Source organism: Bos indicus x Bos taurus, chromosome 5, assembly GCF_003369695.1.
Source record: "Bos indicus x Bos taurus breed Angus x Brahman F1 hybrid chromosome 5, Bos_hybrid_MaternalHap_v2.0, whole genome shotgun sequence".
Taxonomy (NCBI): domain Eukaryota; kingdom Metazoa; phylum Chordata; class Mammalia; order Artiodactyla; family Bovidae; genus Bos; species Bos indicus x Bos taurus.
The window spans coordinates 71,889,942-71,904,229 of NC_040080.1; the positions used below are offsets into that span (position 1 = coordinate 71,889,942).

The following is a 14,288-nucleotide window of genomic DNA, read 5'->3' on the forward strand; positions in this document are numbered from 1 at the left end:
GTATACAGCATCAGTGTCAAAGGACCAAGCAGAACCATTGGAATCATCCTTCCACAGTGACATAAAAAGACAAAGAGCCCATTGATTATCATCTTCTGCTGTTCTTACCGGTGGTCTCTGCTCATGTGAAGAAGCAGCTGCCCAATGGTCACAATGCAGTAAAACACTTTGGCAGAATATGGTTAAAAATACTAAGGAAGAATATGTAAATCAAATATATTTTGTACCTGAAATGGGTTAAAGTGTATAAAATCCGTAGACACTTTTATTTCCAGCTGATTTCTGGGTTTGGGGCTTTTATTGGAAGTCTCGGGTTGCTAAATGGCTGACAGAAGAAGAAATGAGATGTAGAAGTTGGCTAGTGTTGCCATAACAAAGTACCGCAGATGGAGGTTTGAACAACAGAAATGTATTGTTTCACTGTCCTGGAGGCCAGAAGTCTGCGATCCAGGTGTCAGAAGGGCTGGTGCCCTTGCAGTTCCTCTCTTTGACTTGTGGGTGGCTGTCTTCACGTGGTCTTCCCTGTGTGTGTGCCTGTGCCCTAATTTCCTTTTCTCATAAGAGCACCAGTCATACTGGATTAGGGCCCACTTGAATGACTTCATTTTAACTCAATTACTTCTTTAAAAGCCCTATTTCCAAATTTACTCACATTCTGAATTACTAGGATTTAAAACTTCAACAGATGAAATTTGGGAGGACACAATTCTGCTTCTAATGTGAAAGTATATTCTGTTCTCCTTAACCCTGATTATTACTTTAAGTGTTTTGAATTTATTCTCAATAGCTAAAGGATCTTTACTTTAAAAGCTTTGTTCTCTCTGCTGCTGTTGCTAAGTCGCATCAGCCGTGTCCAACTCTGTGTGACCCCATAGACGGCAGCCCACCAGGCACCCCCATCCCTGGGATTCTCCAGGCAAGAACACTGGAGTGGGTTGCCATTTCCTTCTCCAATGTTCTCTCTACAGATATAAATATACACAAGAAACAGATTATTTTAAATGATTAAGTACTAGAAATCATACAGACAGGAAATGATATTGAAATTCAAATAAGGCAGTTATCAATATGGCCTAGAGAAAATTATAGAACCTGGGGAGCCAAAACGACCTTAACAATTGTTTTTTTCAGTCTTATTCATCTGCAGGTTCAAGTTCTAAGAGGTAAATTTTTATCACCTCATACTCACTTTTCCTCCACCCTCTCTTCTCTCCCTTTTCTTTTCTTTTTCATTCTTGGAAACTGCAGGAAAATTTAGATAGCTTACCTCTCCATGGGGTAGTTTGTGTGGAGCAGCATTGATTCATTTTAAATGTCTTGTTTTACTAATAAAAAAAAAATACAGCTCATAAGTTAAATGACCTCTTGGTTGCTGAACTAGCATCCAACTAGCATCCAATACTGATTCGTATTCCAGTATGCTCTCAAGTGCACTGTGCAGCTCTTTTAGTTAGAGAATGGTGTATTTGTGTTTTAAGGACAAATAAGATTTCTACAGGGTTTCCCAGGTGGTGCTAGTGGTAAAGAACCCACCTGCTAGTGTAGGAAACGCAGAAGATTCAATTTTAGGTTCGATTTTAGGTTCAATTGCTGGGTCGGGAAGATCTCCTGGAGAAGGGCATGGCAACCCATTCCAGTATTCTTGCCTGGAAGATCCCATGGACAGAGGAGCCTGGCAGGCTATGGTCCATAAGATCGCCAAGAGTCAGACACGACTGAAGCGACTTAGCATGCATGCATGCGAGATTTCTGTAGGGCTTCCTAGGTGGTGCTAGTGGTAAAGAACCCATCTGCCAGTGAAGGAGATACAAGAGACGCGGATTTGATCCCTGGGTCTGGAAGATCACTTGGAGTAGGAAATGGCAACCCATCTTTATTTCCAGCTAATGGAAAATTCCATGGACAGAGGAGCCTGGCAGGCTGTAGTCTCCATGGGACTGCAAAGAGTTAACATGATTGAGTGACTGAGCAAACACACACACACACACACACACACAATTTCTATATTGTGTAATTAAGTCATTTATATTATTTTCCATTATCTTTCCTCTTAAATATTTCCAGTTTCTTCAGTTATTTTTATTGCTGTTTTCTCATTTTTTTCTACATGGTGTTGGCACTCATATTAAAATCCCAAGTAAGATATCTATCAGAGTACGTGTGTGCTACTATGTCGCTTTAGTTGTGTCCGACTCTTTGCAACCCTATGGACTTTAGCCCACTAGGCTCTTCTGTTCATGGGATTCTGCAGGCAAGAATACTGGAGTGGGTTGCCATGCCCTCCTCCAGGGGGTCTTCCCAACCCAGGGATCAAACACCGGTCTCCTGCATTGCAGGCAGATTCTTTACTGTATGAGCCACTAGGGAAACCCATGAATATTGGAATGGGGAGCCTATCCCTTCTCCAAGGGATCTTCCCAACCCAGGGATCGAACCCTTGTCTCCTGTGGCTATTGCATTGCAGGCAGATTCTTTACTGCTGAGCCACCAGGGAAGCCCATCTATCAGCATAATGCATTCTTTCTTTTTATAGTATAGTATTTTGTTTTTACTTGTTAAAATACTATTTGTACTTGTAGCCACAAGCTTTAATACTATTGCTACCATTTTTTAAGTTTTAAATTTAGACTTCTTTTTTAAAAAATTTTATTTACTCTATTTTTGCTCCGCTGGGTCTTTGTTGCTGGGCATGGGCTTTCTCTGTGGTGGGGCTGCTCTTTGTTGTGGTGCCTGGTCTCACTGTGGTGGCTTCTCTTGTTGCGAGCATGGGCTCTAAGTGCACAGACTTCAGTAGTTGCAGCACACAGGCTCGAATGCAGGCTCAGTAGTTGTGGCTCACGGGCTTAGTTGCTCCAAAGCACGTGGGATCTTCCTGGTCCAGGGATCGAACTTGTGTTCGATCTGCCTACACTGGCAGGCAGATTCTTATCCACTGTACCATCAGGAAAGGCCCCTTATTGCTACCTTTTTTCAGATTTTCATACATGCTAGGACCTGACCTAGGCATTTTATAGTATCGTATCATTTAACCTATGTATGTGTTAGTTGCTCAGTCATGTCCAACTCTTTGTGACCCCATGGATTGTAGCCCACCAGGCTCCTCTGTCCATGGAATTCTGCAGGCAAGAATACTGGAGTGGGTAGCCATTCCCTTCTCCAGGGATCTTCCAGACCCAGGGATCAAACCCAGGTATCCTGCCTCCAGAATCTGCAGGCAGATTATTTACTGTCTGAGCCACCAGGGTAGCCCCATCTAACCTATACAAAACTTTTTAAAGTGTAGATACATTGCTGCCATTCTGTAGTTAGTGAAAGCAAGATGTAGAGTGTGATGAACTTCTTGAAAATCACATACGATAGAAAGTGGAAGACCTGGAACTGGGCTCTGATCTGTCTGTCTCCATTGGCTACCTTTCCCATTATTGGTACCTCAGTATTAAGCACTTCATAGACTATATTACTGCTTTGTAAAGTCTCCAGGTTACCAAGGAGGCAGTGATCCCAGTGAAAATGCTAAGATCTGGTTAAGATGAGAGACAAAAACAGTACCAGTGGAAGCAGAACTGTGTCATGGGGAGTAGGAATTTATACAGCTGTGTTGTCTGCAGTAATTACAGTGCTCAGTGAGAGTGATAAATGAAGAATTGTAGCTGCAGTCAGCCTGAGCATTCTCAGTAACAGGCTCACATCAGAGATCTTCTAACAACAAGGTAGGAGGAACTATCTTACCCTTCTGCTCATGATTACAAGTTTAATTTCTAAATTTCTGGTTTCTTAATTTATATTTTTTTTAGTTGAAAAAATTAGGCATGTAGTTAGTGGGTACCTTTTATTTTTATCTCTTTGTTTTTAGTTGTGGTAGCTAACATGTCTTTAAACATTTAAGTTCATTTTGTTTTCTTTCTGCATATTATCTGTTTTTTGTGTTTTATAGCATCATTGTTATCAAAATATAAAAAAATATATCAAAATATAACATAGAGGCCTAAGCTTTAAACACAGTAAGTAGATAGTTCATGACCTAGTACTGCTATGGTAGCAATATCAGTTAGAATATGTTGGGTTAAAAGTAACAGAAATACCCACACAAAAATGGCCTCGCAATGCCCAACTTGGCTTTCTAACTCAGCAGGAACTCTAGAGAAAGACTGTTTTGAAATCGGAGTGACATCAGAGTTCTGGCTTGGCATTTCTACAATTTTCTTGGTCTTTTCCTCCTGGTTACAGGGTTGCTACAGCAATTCTAAGTGTCATATCCTCACATAATAACTTCAAAGGCAGGAAGCAGGGAGAGTGTAGGAAAGGGGCTCTCTCCCTAAATCACCCCAGTCCTTCTCATGAGGGAAAACCTAACCAAGAAGTATCCTGCGCAGGCTTCGCTGCACCTGTCACTGCTCACAGCTGGCCTCCACGCCTGTCCTTGAACCAGTCCCTGACAGAAGGAGTTTAGAATTGCCACAGTTGGCTAAACCTAATAATGATTCAGTCCTGAGGTGGTCACATTTTTAGCACCCTTCAAAAACTTCAACTCTGTTATCAGAGAAGAGGGCGACTGGCAATTACATACATAACTGGTTGTGTCCGCCACAATTATCGAACTCTTTTAGTGTGATCAAATAACTCCATGAACAAAGGTAGAATGAATTACAACTCTGATGAGTGCAAAGGAGTGACTGGTGCTGTAAAAATAGAAGCTCTAGGGATTTAATCTAGTCTGGCCACTTGTCTTCAAAGAACTGATAATTAAGCTAATAATGGAGAAAGTTTTAGGAGTTAAGTAGGCGGAGGGGTTAAGAGATACTGGAGTGGATGAGGGGGAGGAAGAGAGAGCTTTCCAAGGAGAGGAAGCATACTGTGTTTATGTAACTGAAAGAGGAGCATAAATATTCACTGCCACTATTACTAGCCTCTGGTCTGAGGAAAGCCTTTGAATTACTTGTAGGGGTAAGAAGAAATTCTTAGACTTATAAGTAGGATCCTGAAATATTGGAATTTCTGATGTCTGTATTTTATGAGGGACAACAGGATGGGTTATTAGACTTCGATTGTCCTGGAAAATCCTTGGTATGGAGTTGCCGTGTAAAATACCCAGGCAAAAATCAGTGTGCCCCTCCTATTCCTTCCCTCTAATAACTTTTGCAGCTACAATCTTTAGTTGACACCCATTAAAAATAATATGAACAGCATCCTCATTTTACATGTCTGAAACCTTTTGAAACATTGACTTCATTAACTTGTAGTTCATACTTCCATGAGTCCCATTTAAATTTTTTCAATACAATTGAAAGTAAGCAAAGAGCAGTGGAGACTTTGATGGATTCCTCATAAGAGACAGTAAAAATTTTTAAATAATAAAATAACTTGACTTCAATACACATAGAGCTTTCATAGATACTGGGTTGTGTGTGCTCAGTCACTCAGTCATGCCCAACTCTTTGCAACCCTATGGACCTTGGCCTGCCAGGCTCCTCTGTCCTTGGGATTCTCCAGGCAAGAGTATATTGTCTTGAAGTGGGTTACCATGCCTTCCTCCAGGGGATCTTCCTGACCCAGGGATCAAACTGGCATCTCCTGCATCTCCTGCATTACAGGCAAATTTTTTAACAATGAGCCACCACGGAAGCCCAGATACTGGGTTATTTCCTGTAAATAGAGAACAGTCATTTTATAAACTTGTTCAGGACTATAGAGCTCTAATCTATGACTAAAACTGCCTTCTTTTGAAAATCTACAACTTTATTATCAAAAGAATGCATATGTTATTTATTTTAATTATTTAAAAAACAATAATGATACTTAAATTTTCCTAGCATCTGCCTTTTATGGTTTTAAAATTCATAAAAACATTTTAGGTTTAAAAATTCAAAAGTTTTAGTTTAAGGCTTTTTTTTTTGTTTTTTTTTAGTGTGATACTATTACAACTGCTCTGACAAGACTCCAAAATAATAATGGCTTAAACACGGTAATCGTTTGGGATTGATATGGTGCTGCCAGTGTGTGTACCATCAGCCAAAGGCTGGTGCGCCACTATCCGCTTCTCTCATGATCGAGGAATGGCTGCTTTAGCTCCAGGAAACAATCGATGCTTCTGCCAGTGGGAAGAGGTGCAGAATTTCGCTTCAATGGCATAACTCATAATTCTTCTCCTTGCATCTTTTGACACGAACTTAGTTCCATGGTCAAAACTAGCTATAAGAGAAGTGGGAAATAGTGTAGAAAAATTGTCTTACCTCAGTAGCCATGTGCCCATCTAAAACTCAGAGATTCTATTTCCAAAATAATAAAGTGGAGAATGGATGCTGGATGATAGCAACGTTGGGGCTATATTCACCGTCTTTCTGGTTGAATAGCTTTAAGCTTAGATATAAGTATCTAAGGATACTTAGGAGTATCAAGGAGTGAAATGTGTCTCTGTGGAAACACGATTATATTCATGTATCTTATACCTCATACAACCTTACTTTATACATCTTTGTATTCCTACCATGCAGGATAGTATATGAATGAAAATAAGCACATAAGGAATGTGTTTGGAATGAATGAATGAACACCCCTCTTTGTCTTTCCTGTATTATATGTATTTATGTGAGTTCTTTTTTCACACTTGCCATTTTTTTGTTCCTATCTATATTTTCAGTCAGTCAGTCAGTTCAGACACTCAGTCGTGTCTGACTCTTTGCAACCCCATGAATCACAGCACTCCAGGCCTCCCTGTCCATCACCAACTCTTGGAGTTTACTCAAATTCATGTCATTGAGTCGGTGATGCCATCCAACCATCTCATTTGCTGTTGTACCCTTCTCCTCCCACCTTCAATCTTTCCCAGCATCAGGGTCTTTTTAAATGAGTCAGTTGTTTGCATCAGGTGGCCAAAGTATTGGAGTTTCAGCTTCAGCATCTGTCCTTCCAATAAATATTCAGGACTGGTCTCCTTTAGGATGGACTGGTTGGCTCTCCTTGCAGTCCAAGGGACTCTCAAGAGTCTTCTCCAGCACCACAGTTCAAAAGCATCAATTCTTCGGCACTCAGCTTTCTTTATAGTCCAACTCTTACATCTGTACATGACTACTGGAAAAAACATAGCTTTGACTAGACAGACCTTTGTTGGCAAAATAATGTCTCTGCTTTTGAATATGCTGTCTAGGTTGGTCATAACTTTCCTTCCAAGGAGTAAGCATCTTTTTTAATTTCATGGCTGCAGTCACCATCTTCAGTGATTTTGGAGCCCAAGAAAATAAAGTCTGTCACTGTTTCCACTGTTGCCCCATCTGTTTGCCGTGAAATGATGAGACCAGATGCCATGATCTTAGTTTTCTGAATGTTGTGTTTTAAGCCAACATTTTCACTCTCTTCTTTCACTTTTATCAAGAAGCTCTTTAGTTCTTTGCTTTCTGCCATAACGGTGGTGTCATCTATCTGAGGTTATTGATATTTCTCCCAGCAGTTTTGATTCCAGCTTGTGCTTCATCCAGTCCAGTGTTTCTCATGAAGTACTCTGCATATAAGTTAAATAAGCAGGGTGATAATATATAGCCTTGACATACTCCTTTTCCTATTTGGAACCAGTCTGTTGTTCCATGTCCAGTTCTAACTGTTGCTTCCTGACCTGCATACAAATTTCTCAAGAGGCAGGTCAGGTGGTCTGGTATTCTCATCTCTTGAAGAATTTTCCACAGTTTGTTGTGATCCACATAGTCAAAGCCTTTAGCATAGTCAATAAAGCAGAAATAGATGTTTTTCTGGAACTCTCTTGCTTTTTTGATGATCCAGCGGATGTTGGCAATTTGATCTCTGGTTCCTCTACCTTTTCTAAAACCAGCTTGAACATCTGAAAGTTCACGGTTCACGTACTGTTGAAGCCTGGCTTGGGGGATTTTGAGCATTACTTTACTAGCGTGTGAGATGAGTGCAATTCTGTGGTAACTTGAGCATTCTTTGGCATTGCCTTTCTTTGGGATTGAAATGAAAATGGACCTTTTCCAGTCCTGTGGCCACTGCTGAGTTTTCCATATTTGTTGACATATTGGGTGCAGCACTTTCACAGCATCATCTTAAATAGCTCAACTGGAATTCCATCACCTTGACTAGCTTTGTTCATAGTGATATTTCCTGAGGCCCACTTGACTTCCCATTCCAGGATGTCTGGCTCTAGGTAAGTGATCACACCAGCGTGATTATCTGGGTCGTAAAGATCTTTTTTGTATAGTTCTGTGTATTCTTGCCACCTCTTCTTAATATCTTCTGCTTCTGTTAGGTCCATACCATTTCTGTCCTTTATCAAGCCCATCTTTGCATGAAATGTTCCCTTGATATCTCTAATTTTCATGAAGAGATCTCTAGTCTTTCCCATTCTTTTGTTTTCCTCTGTTTCTTTGCACTGAGCACTGAGGAAGGCTTATCTTTTCTTGCTATTCTTTGGAACTCTGCATTCAAATGGGTGTATCTTTCCTTTTTTCCTTTGCCTTTTGCTTCTCTTCTTTTCATAGCTCTTTGTAAGGCCTCCTCAGACAGCCATTTTGCTTTTTTGCATTTCTTTTTCTTGGGGATGGTCTTGATCCCTGTCTCCTGTACAATGTCACAGTTTATATTTTATTTACTTTCTTAAAGAGGATTTATGAGTAGAGGTGATCAGAGTCCATAGTATGATAGAGGAGTGCTTTGTTTCTCTGTGTATGTATGTGTATATGTAAAATTCAATAGAAATTAAATTAACCAGTTTTCTCTAACCCCAAAACTGATAGTGGTCACTTTTATTATCATATTTTAATTATTATTAGAATAGTTGTGGATTTTTAAAAATATTTATTTTTATTTATTTATTTGGCTGTGTCAGGTCTTAGTTATAGAACTCGGAATCTCAAGTTTTGGAATGTGGGATCTAGTTCCCTGACCAGGGATTGAACCCAGGCCCACTGCATTGGGAGTTCAAGTCTTAGCCATTGAACCACCAGGGAAGTCCCAGTTGTGGCTTTTTGAAGGTGCAGTACTGTGCCTGAGAATTCTGAAAGTATTTTTTTAAGCTGATACTTAAAGTCATTAATTAGTTTGTGAAAATGTTTCTGTACATTATGTGTATTTTTTGCATGTTGACCAGCTTTCTCTGAAGGAGATAAAATGGTCTGGAGATAACAGTTTCTGACATGATTTTTCATATTGCAAATGAGGCATTTTATAGAGTTTTTGGTTACTATATCTTGTTTTTGGCCCTCTGTTAATTTACAGATTCATTTGTTCAAGTGTTAATTCCTGCTACACATTTAAAAAATTGTCACTTTTCCCATATAATTTTAAAGTTGATATGTTGTATTTTCATTTTTATTCAGTTCAAGAATTTTTTTTTTTTTTTGGCATAGCAGACCTTAGTTCCCTGACCAGGGATCAGACCAGCGTCCCTTCAGTGGAAGTATGGAGTCCTAACCACTGGACCACCAGAGAAGTCCCCTGCTACACCTATTTAATGACTGTTAAATACCAGATGCTGTGCTCAGTGCTGGGAACATGAAGAGAACCTTCTGGGCTTGGTGTCAGTGCCACATAGCAGGGGGGGCGGGGGGTGGGGCACGCAGTTTGCTATGTCAGGACCCAAACCATGGAGTTACTAAGGTAAGCAAGAACCTCTGGGAGGAGACAGAGGCAGGCAGGCTGCTGCCGGGACTGAGGCGAGTCTGTGGAGTAAACATTTGTCAGTGATGAGCTGGAGGAAAGGTGTTCTAAACTGAGGATACTGGATGAAGGCTGTGAAATAATACGGCAATTGTTGGATTCTGTGAGAGTGAAGGCTACAGTTTAGAGGTGGATTTGAGGCAAGATTACAGGTGGGACAGGAGAACCAGGTCATGGTGGGCCCCTTATACCCCATGCAGAGGAGGGTGAACTTGGTGTCCTTAGGTCAGTCGTTTTTCAGTGTTTTTGTCTGTGACCCATTGTAAGACATACTTTTCTACATGATGGCTCATTACTAGGCCTGGCCCCAACATATGCAGGGTCTGGGCAGGAGAACAAGTGGGGATACAATACAGCTAATTATTTAAAAGTTATAAGTCAAGGAAATAAACTGTTAGAAAAGTTTGCTAACCTACCTTGACAGATAAACCTTGTAACAAAAACAGTGAAAACGGTGTGTAGAATCACTGATATCAAGTAATTGAAAAAAGTGAAAATTTTATTTTACTAAGTTTATTTTTATTTATTTATTTTATAGCTATGGGGCATGCAGGATCTTAGTTCCCTGACCAGGGATTGAACCTGTGCCTCAGCAATGGAAGTGCGGGTTTTTAACCACTGGACTGGCAGGGAAGCCCTAGGATAGAGGAGATTTTAAATAAACTTGTCTTCCACCAAAAGACTGTTATTCAGACTGGGAAAATGCAGAGGTAATGGTAACCAGGCCGAGTGGGAGGGGAGGAGAAGCTTCCCTCAACCTTCTCTTCCAATGGTTATGCAATCCGTAAGAGAAAAACCTTTCTTTTCTTCTTCATTGAGGGAGAGACTCTTTCTTTTCTGCCACAGGGTCTATACTCCTCCCCACTCTCCATTCCCACCAGCCAGGCCCCCAGTTCCAAGGCCATCAAGACCGTGACAGTCTGGCCTAAGGGGCAACCCCTGGCTTCTTGATCCTCCCAGCTGTCCACTCTCACAGGAGGGTTTGAATGAAGAATTCTCTGAGCAGGAATGTGGAAGAATAGGAAAAGCATTTTGCTCTGCCCTCTTTGTTTCCCCTTCCTTCTGCCCTCAGGTTCAAACTCCATCCTTCAAGGAGCAGCCTTTGGCCTCTGCTTGAGCTGGAGACACACACACAGTAGTAGCACAAGTTGGCTGTAAAAGATCCACATAGGCTGAAGAAGTCAGCTCAGGGCGATTTGGGCCGAAAATGCTGAGGACTTTGGTACTTGGAGCTTCCAGGGGAATAAGAGACTCCTTGCCTGGTGGAGAGGAGAGTGCAGCCAGAGGAAGGCCAGAGCAGATGTTCTTTGCTCATTTATAAGGCTGCTACTGCTACTGCCAAGTCGCTTCAGTCGTGTCCGACTCTGTGCAACCCCATGACGGCAGCCCATCAGGCTCCACCGTCCCTGGGATTCTCCAGGCAAGAACACTGGAGCGGGTTGCCATTTCCTTCTCCAATGCATGAAAGTGAAAAGTGAAAGTGAAGTCGCTCAGTCGTGTCCGACTTAGTGGCCCCATGGACTGCAGCCTACCAGGCTCCTCCGTCCATGAGGTTTTCCAGGCAAGAGTACTGGAGTGGGGTGCCATTGCCTTCTCTGTTTGTAAGGCTAGTAACTGGCTAGTATGCATATGCGTGAAAACACACACACACACACACACACACACACACACAAATGCATGCACTTCTACCTTAAAGTTATACAAAACTGCACATGCTCTCAATATGGGATGCATCTATCTCTGTTCTACTTCATTAAAAAAAATACTAATCATAATCCACTAAATTAATTGTATAATCCACTCATGGGTCAACTTGTGATTTAAGTTTGGAAAAACTCTGCACAGTTGTTGGGTGGTGGTGATAATGTGATCAGATTAATGTTTGGAAAACACCTGGCAGCTGATTAGATGATGGGTTGGAAGAGAGGCGGGATACTGGTTATGAGATTGTTGAGCCAAAGTGTTGGTTGCTCAGTCGTGTCCGACTGTTTGCAACCCGATGGACTATAGCTGGCAAAACTCCTCTGTCCATGGAATTCTTCAGGCAAGAATACTGGAGTGGGTTGCTTTTCTCTTCTCCAGGGGATCTTCCTGACCCAGGGATCAAACTCTGGTCTCCCACATGGCAGGTAGATTCTTTACCTTCTGAGCCACCAGGGAAGCCCTAGATAGGCCTAAAGGTGGTAAGAATGAGGATAGAGAGGAGGGGGAAGGTAGTACAATCAACAGGTTTGGGTGACTAGTTAGATATTGGGGGTACAGAAGAAAACTAGAATAGCATCATCATTTCTGGCTCAAAAGGATAGGAAATAGAGCAGGAGAATTATATTTGTGGGAAAAGAAAATGAATTCAGTTTAGTATGTGTGGCATTTGAGGTCACAGCACAATGTTCAGGCAGGATTTTAGTGGGAGAGAGGCTTAGTAAAGTGGGGACTGTAACAGGGCTGTTGGGTATTAGGAAGCCATTGAGAAAACTTAGCAAGGACAGATCCTCGTGGTTCACAGAGGAACTATGTTGGGAGGTGAGGAAAAGAAGATGTGCAGTAAAGGTTAGAGTCTATCCTCTCAGTATACTCACTTGTAAAGCCAGGAAGAAAAAGGGATAACAAGAATATGACACAGGTTTGAAGGAGGGTTTTAAGTTAATTCTGGAGCTCTTCTATACATAAGGGAGGAGGAACCTGGGGAGACTCAGATATTGAAGATTTAACAGGAAGAAGGAGCAATTGCTGTAGCCTGGTTTCAGGGGAGATGACAGAGTGCCCTTTCGGACATGAGTGTAGGTAATGTTAGCAGGAGGAGCACCTCTTACACAGGATGCATGGGGAGGCAGGGATTTCCCTTTATAGACATTTGTTGACATACAGACATTTCCCGTTATAGGCATATGCACCAGGCAGTAGGCCGATGCTGTGGCCGAGCACTCTAGTAAGGCATAGTCTAGTGGAGAAGACAGGCAAGGAGACCAGCAGGACAACGTGTGGTGAGTGTTGCCGTTTAGAGTTATGCCCAGAGATGTGGGAAACAAAGTGGGCATGACGCCAGACTTTCCAGAAGAGGAGAGGACAAAAGGTAAAAGAAGGTTTGCACCTGAAACAGGAATCAGGGGCACCTGAGAAAAGGATCGAGCTGAGGACGACAGTGGGGCCAGGGTTTGAGACAGATACGAGCCTGGATTACAGCGGTGGCTGTTGATAACCATGGTTGTAATAATCCTTTTTTTGTGTTTATGATTATTGACTTTGTTGAAGGCTCAGCTGAAACTTTATTTGGGAATACTTGAGAAAACGAATTTTTATGTCAAAGGAACCTGCTTCTTGCTTATCCTTTCCCCTTTCCTCCTTTGATGACTTTTCTTGAAGCTAATTTAGGTAAAGAAAGCCACCACTTCCAAAAGTGCTTTGGTACCCTGGCGTAATTTCAAAGAAATCTCCTTTCCCACTTAGTTAACTACATTTCCTCAGGAAAAAAAAAAAAAAACTTCTCTGTCAATGTAACATCCTTTAACAGGACTCCTGCTGGTCGGTTCTTGTATCTTGCTGTGGCAGCTGTGAACATATATACTATTGATTGTTAATGTGTGATATAAATCCAACTGGAGCATGCCCACTAATTGGTTTGAGAGCTAGATATAGACAATGCTGTCTTATAGTAGCTTGTGTAGATAGGCCTAGTCACAGGGTTAATTCTGCTTGACAGCACATCAGCAGCATCTTGAGAGTAATTACCCAACAGAAGTTTTCCCACAGCCAGACTGAGAGCTTCAAAGGCTTCTGAATTTACAACCAGTATTAACCTATATCTGAAACATCATGTTCCCACAAGGGCTCAGATTTTTTTTTCTCCTTCTTATTAAATGTATGGGGTTACTAGGTTCATTTACTCTGTGAAGAACTTAGTGAAAAATTACTTGATTTTGAATAATTGAAAATCTTTAATAATAAGTAAAAAGAATAATTTAAAATTTGAGAGTTTTTTAAGTTGCTTTATATATTACTGAAAAGTTAATCTGTAAAGGTTAGCTGCCTTTTTTTTTTTGTTTTACAAAATTTATTCTCTTTCTCTCTCAAAAAAATGCTGAAAAGTTAATATCTTTTCCATACTGTGCCATCTCTATGGATATATACATGTTTAGAGGACCTAAGGTTATACATGCACTTAAAATGGTTAAAATAAATATGTATTTACATTTTAAAAAGCTATCTTACTTGTAGACCAATGTACTGAAATCTGTAACTATTACATCTTTCCCCCTTCTTAAGTTACTGTTTAATAAGCAAGTTTTATATTGTAAAAAATTTCTTTCCCTTTGCAGGTCAGAAACCAAATTTGACTCCGGTTCAGGTATGTTTATATTAATAATGTTATTCTGAGTATATTTTATTTACATTATTCTCTGAGGAGTAATTCATCAGATCAAGAACCATTTTGATTTTAAACAGACTAGGCAGTCTCTTTTCAAAACATGAACCCCACCTCAAAGCAGGACTATTGACTGTTTGGAATCATAAGTTATTAAGATGTTCACTTTGGGATTCTCGATGGTTCTGAAATAAGTACTAAAGGCTCTCTATCTGCAGAGTTTCGTTTTAAAAGCAAAGGTGAAGGTCATAGATACTCATTG

General features: G+C 40.9%; 1 protein-coding gene across 4 annotated transcripts in view; it reads left to right on the forward strand.

The window, feature by feature from the left end:
• Nucleotides 1-14,288, forward strand: part of MSRB3 (methionine sulfoxide reductase B3) — a 182,409-nt gene that overhangs the window by 90,154 nt on the left and 77,967 nt on the right. For all 4 annotated transcript variants that reach the window (XM_027542452.1, XM_027542451.1, XM_027542453.1 and 1 more), the window contains one exon: nt 13,980-14,008. In XM_027542452.1, coding sequence (XP_027398253.1) covers nt 13,980-14,008 — 29 coding nt within the window. The remainder of the gene's footprint in view (nt 1-13,979; nt 14,009-14,288) is intronic.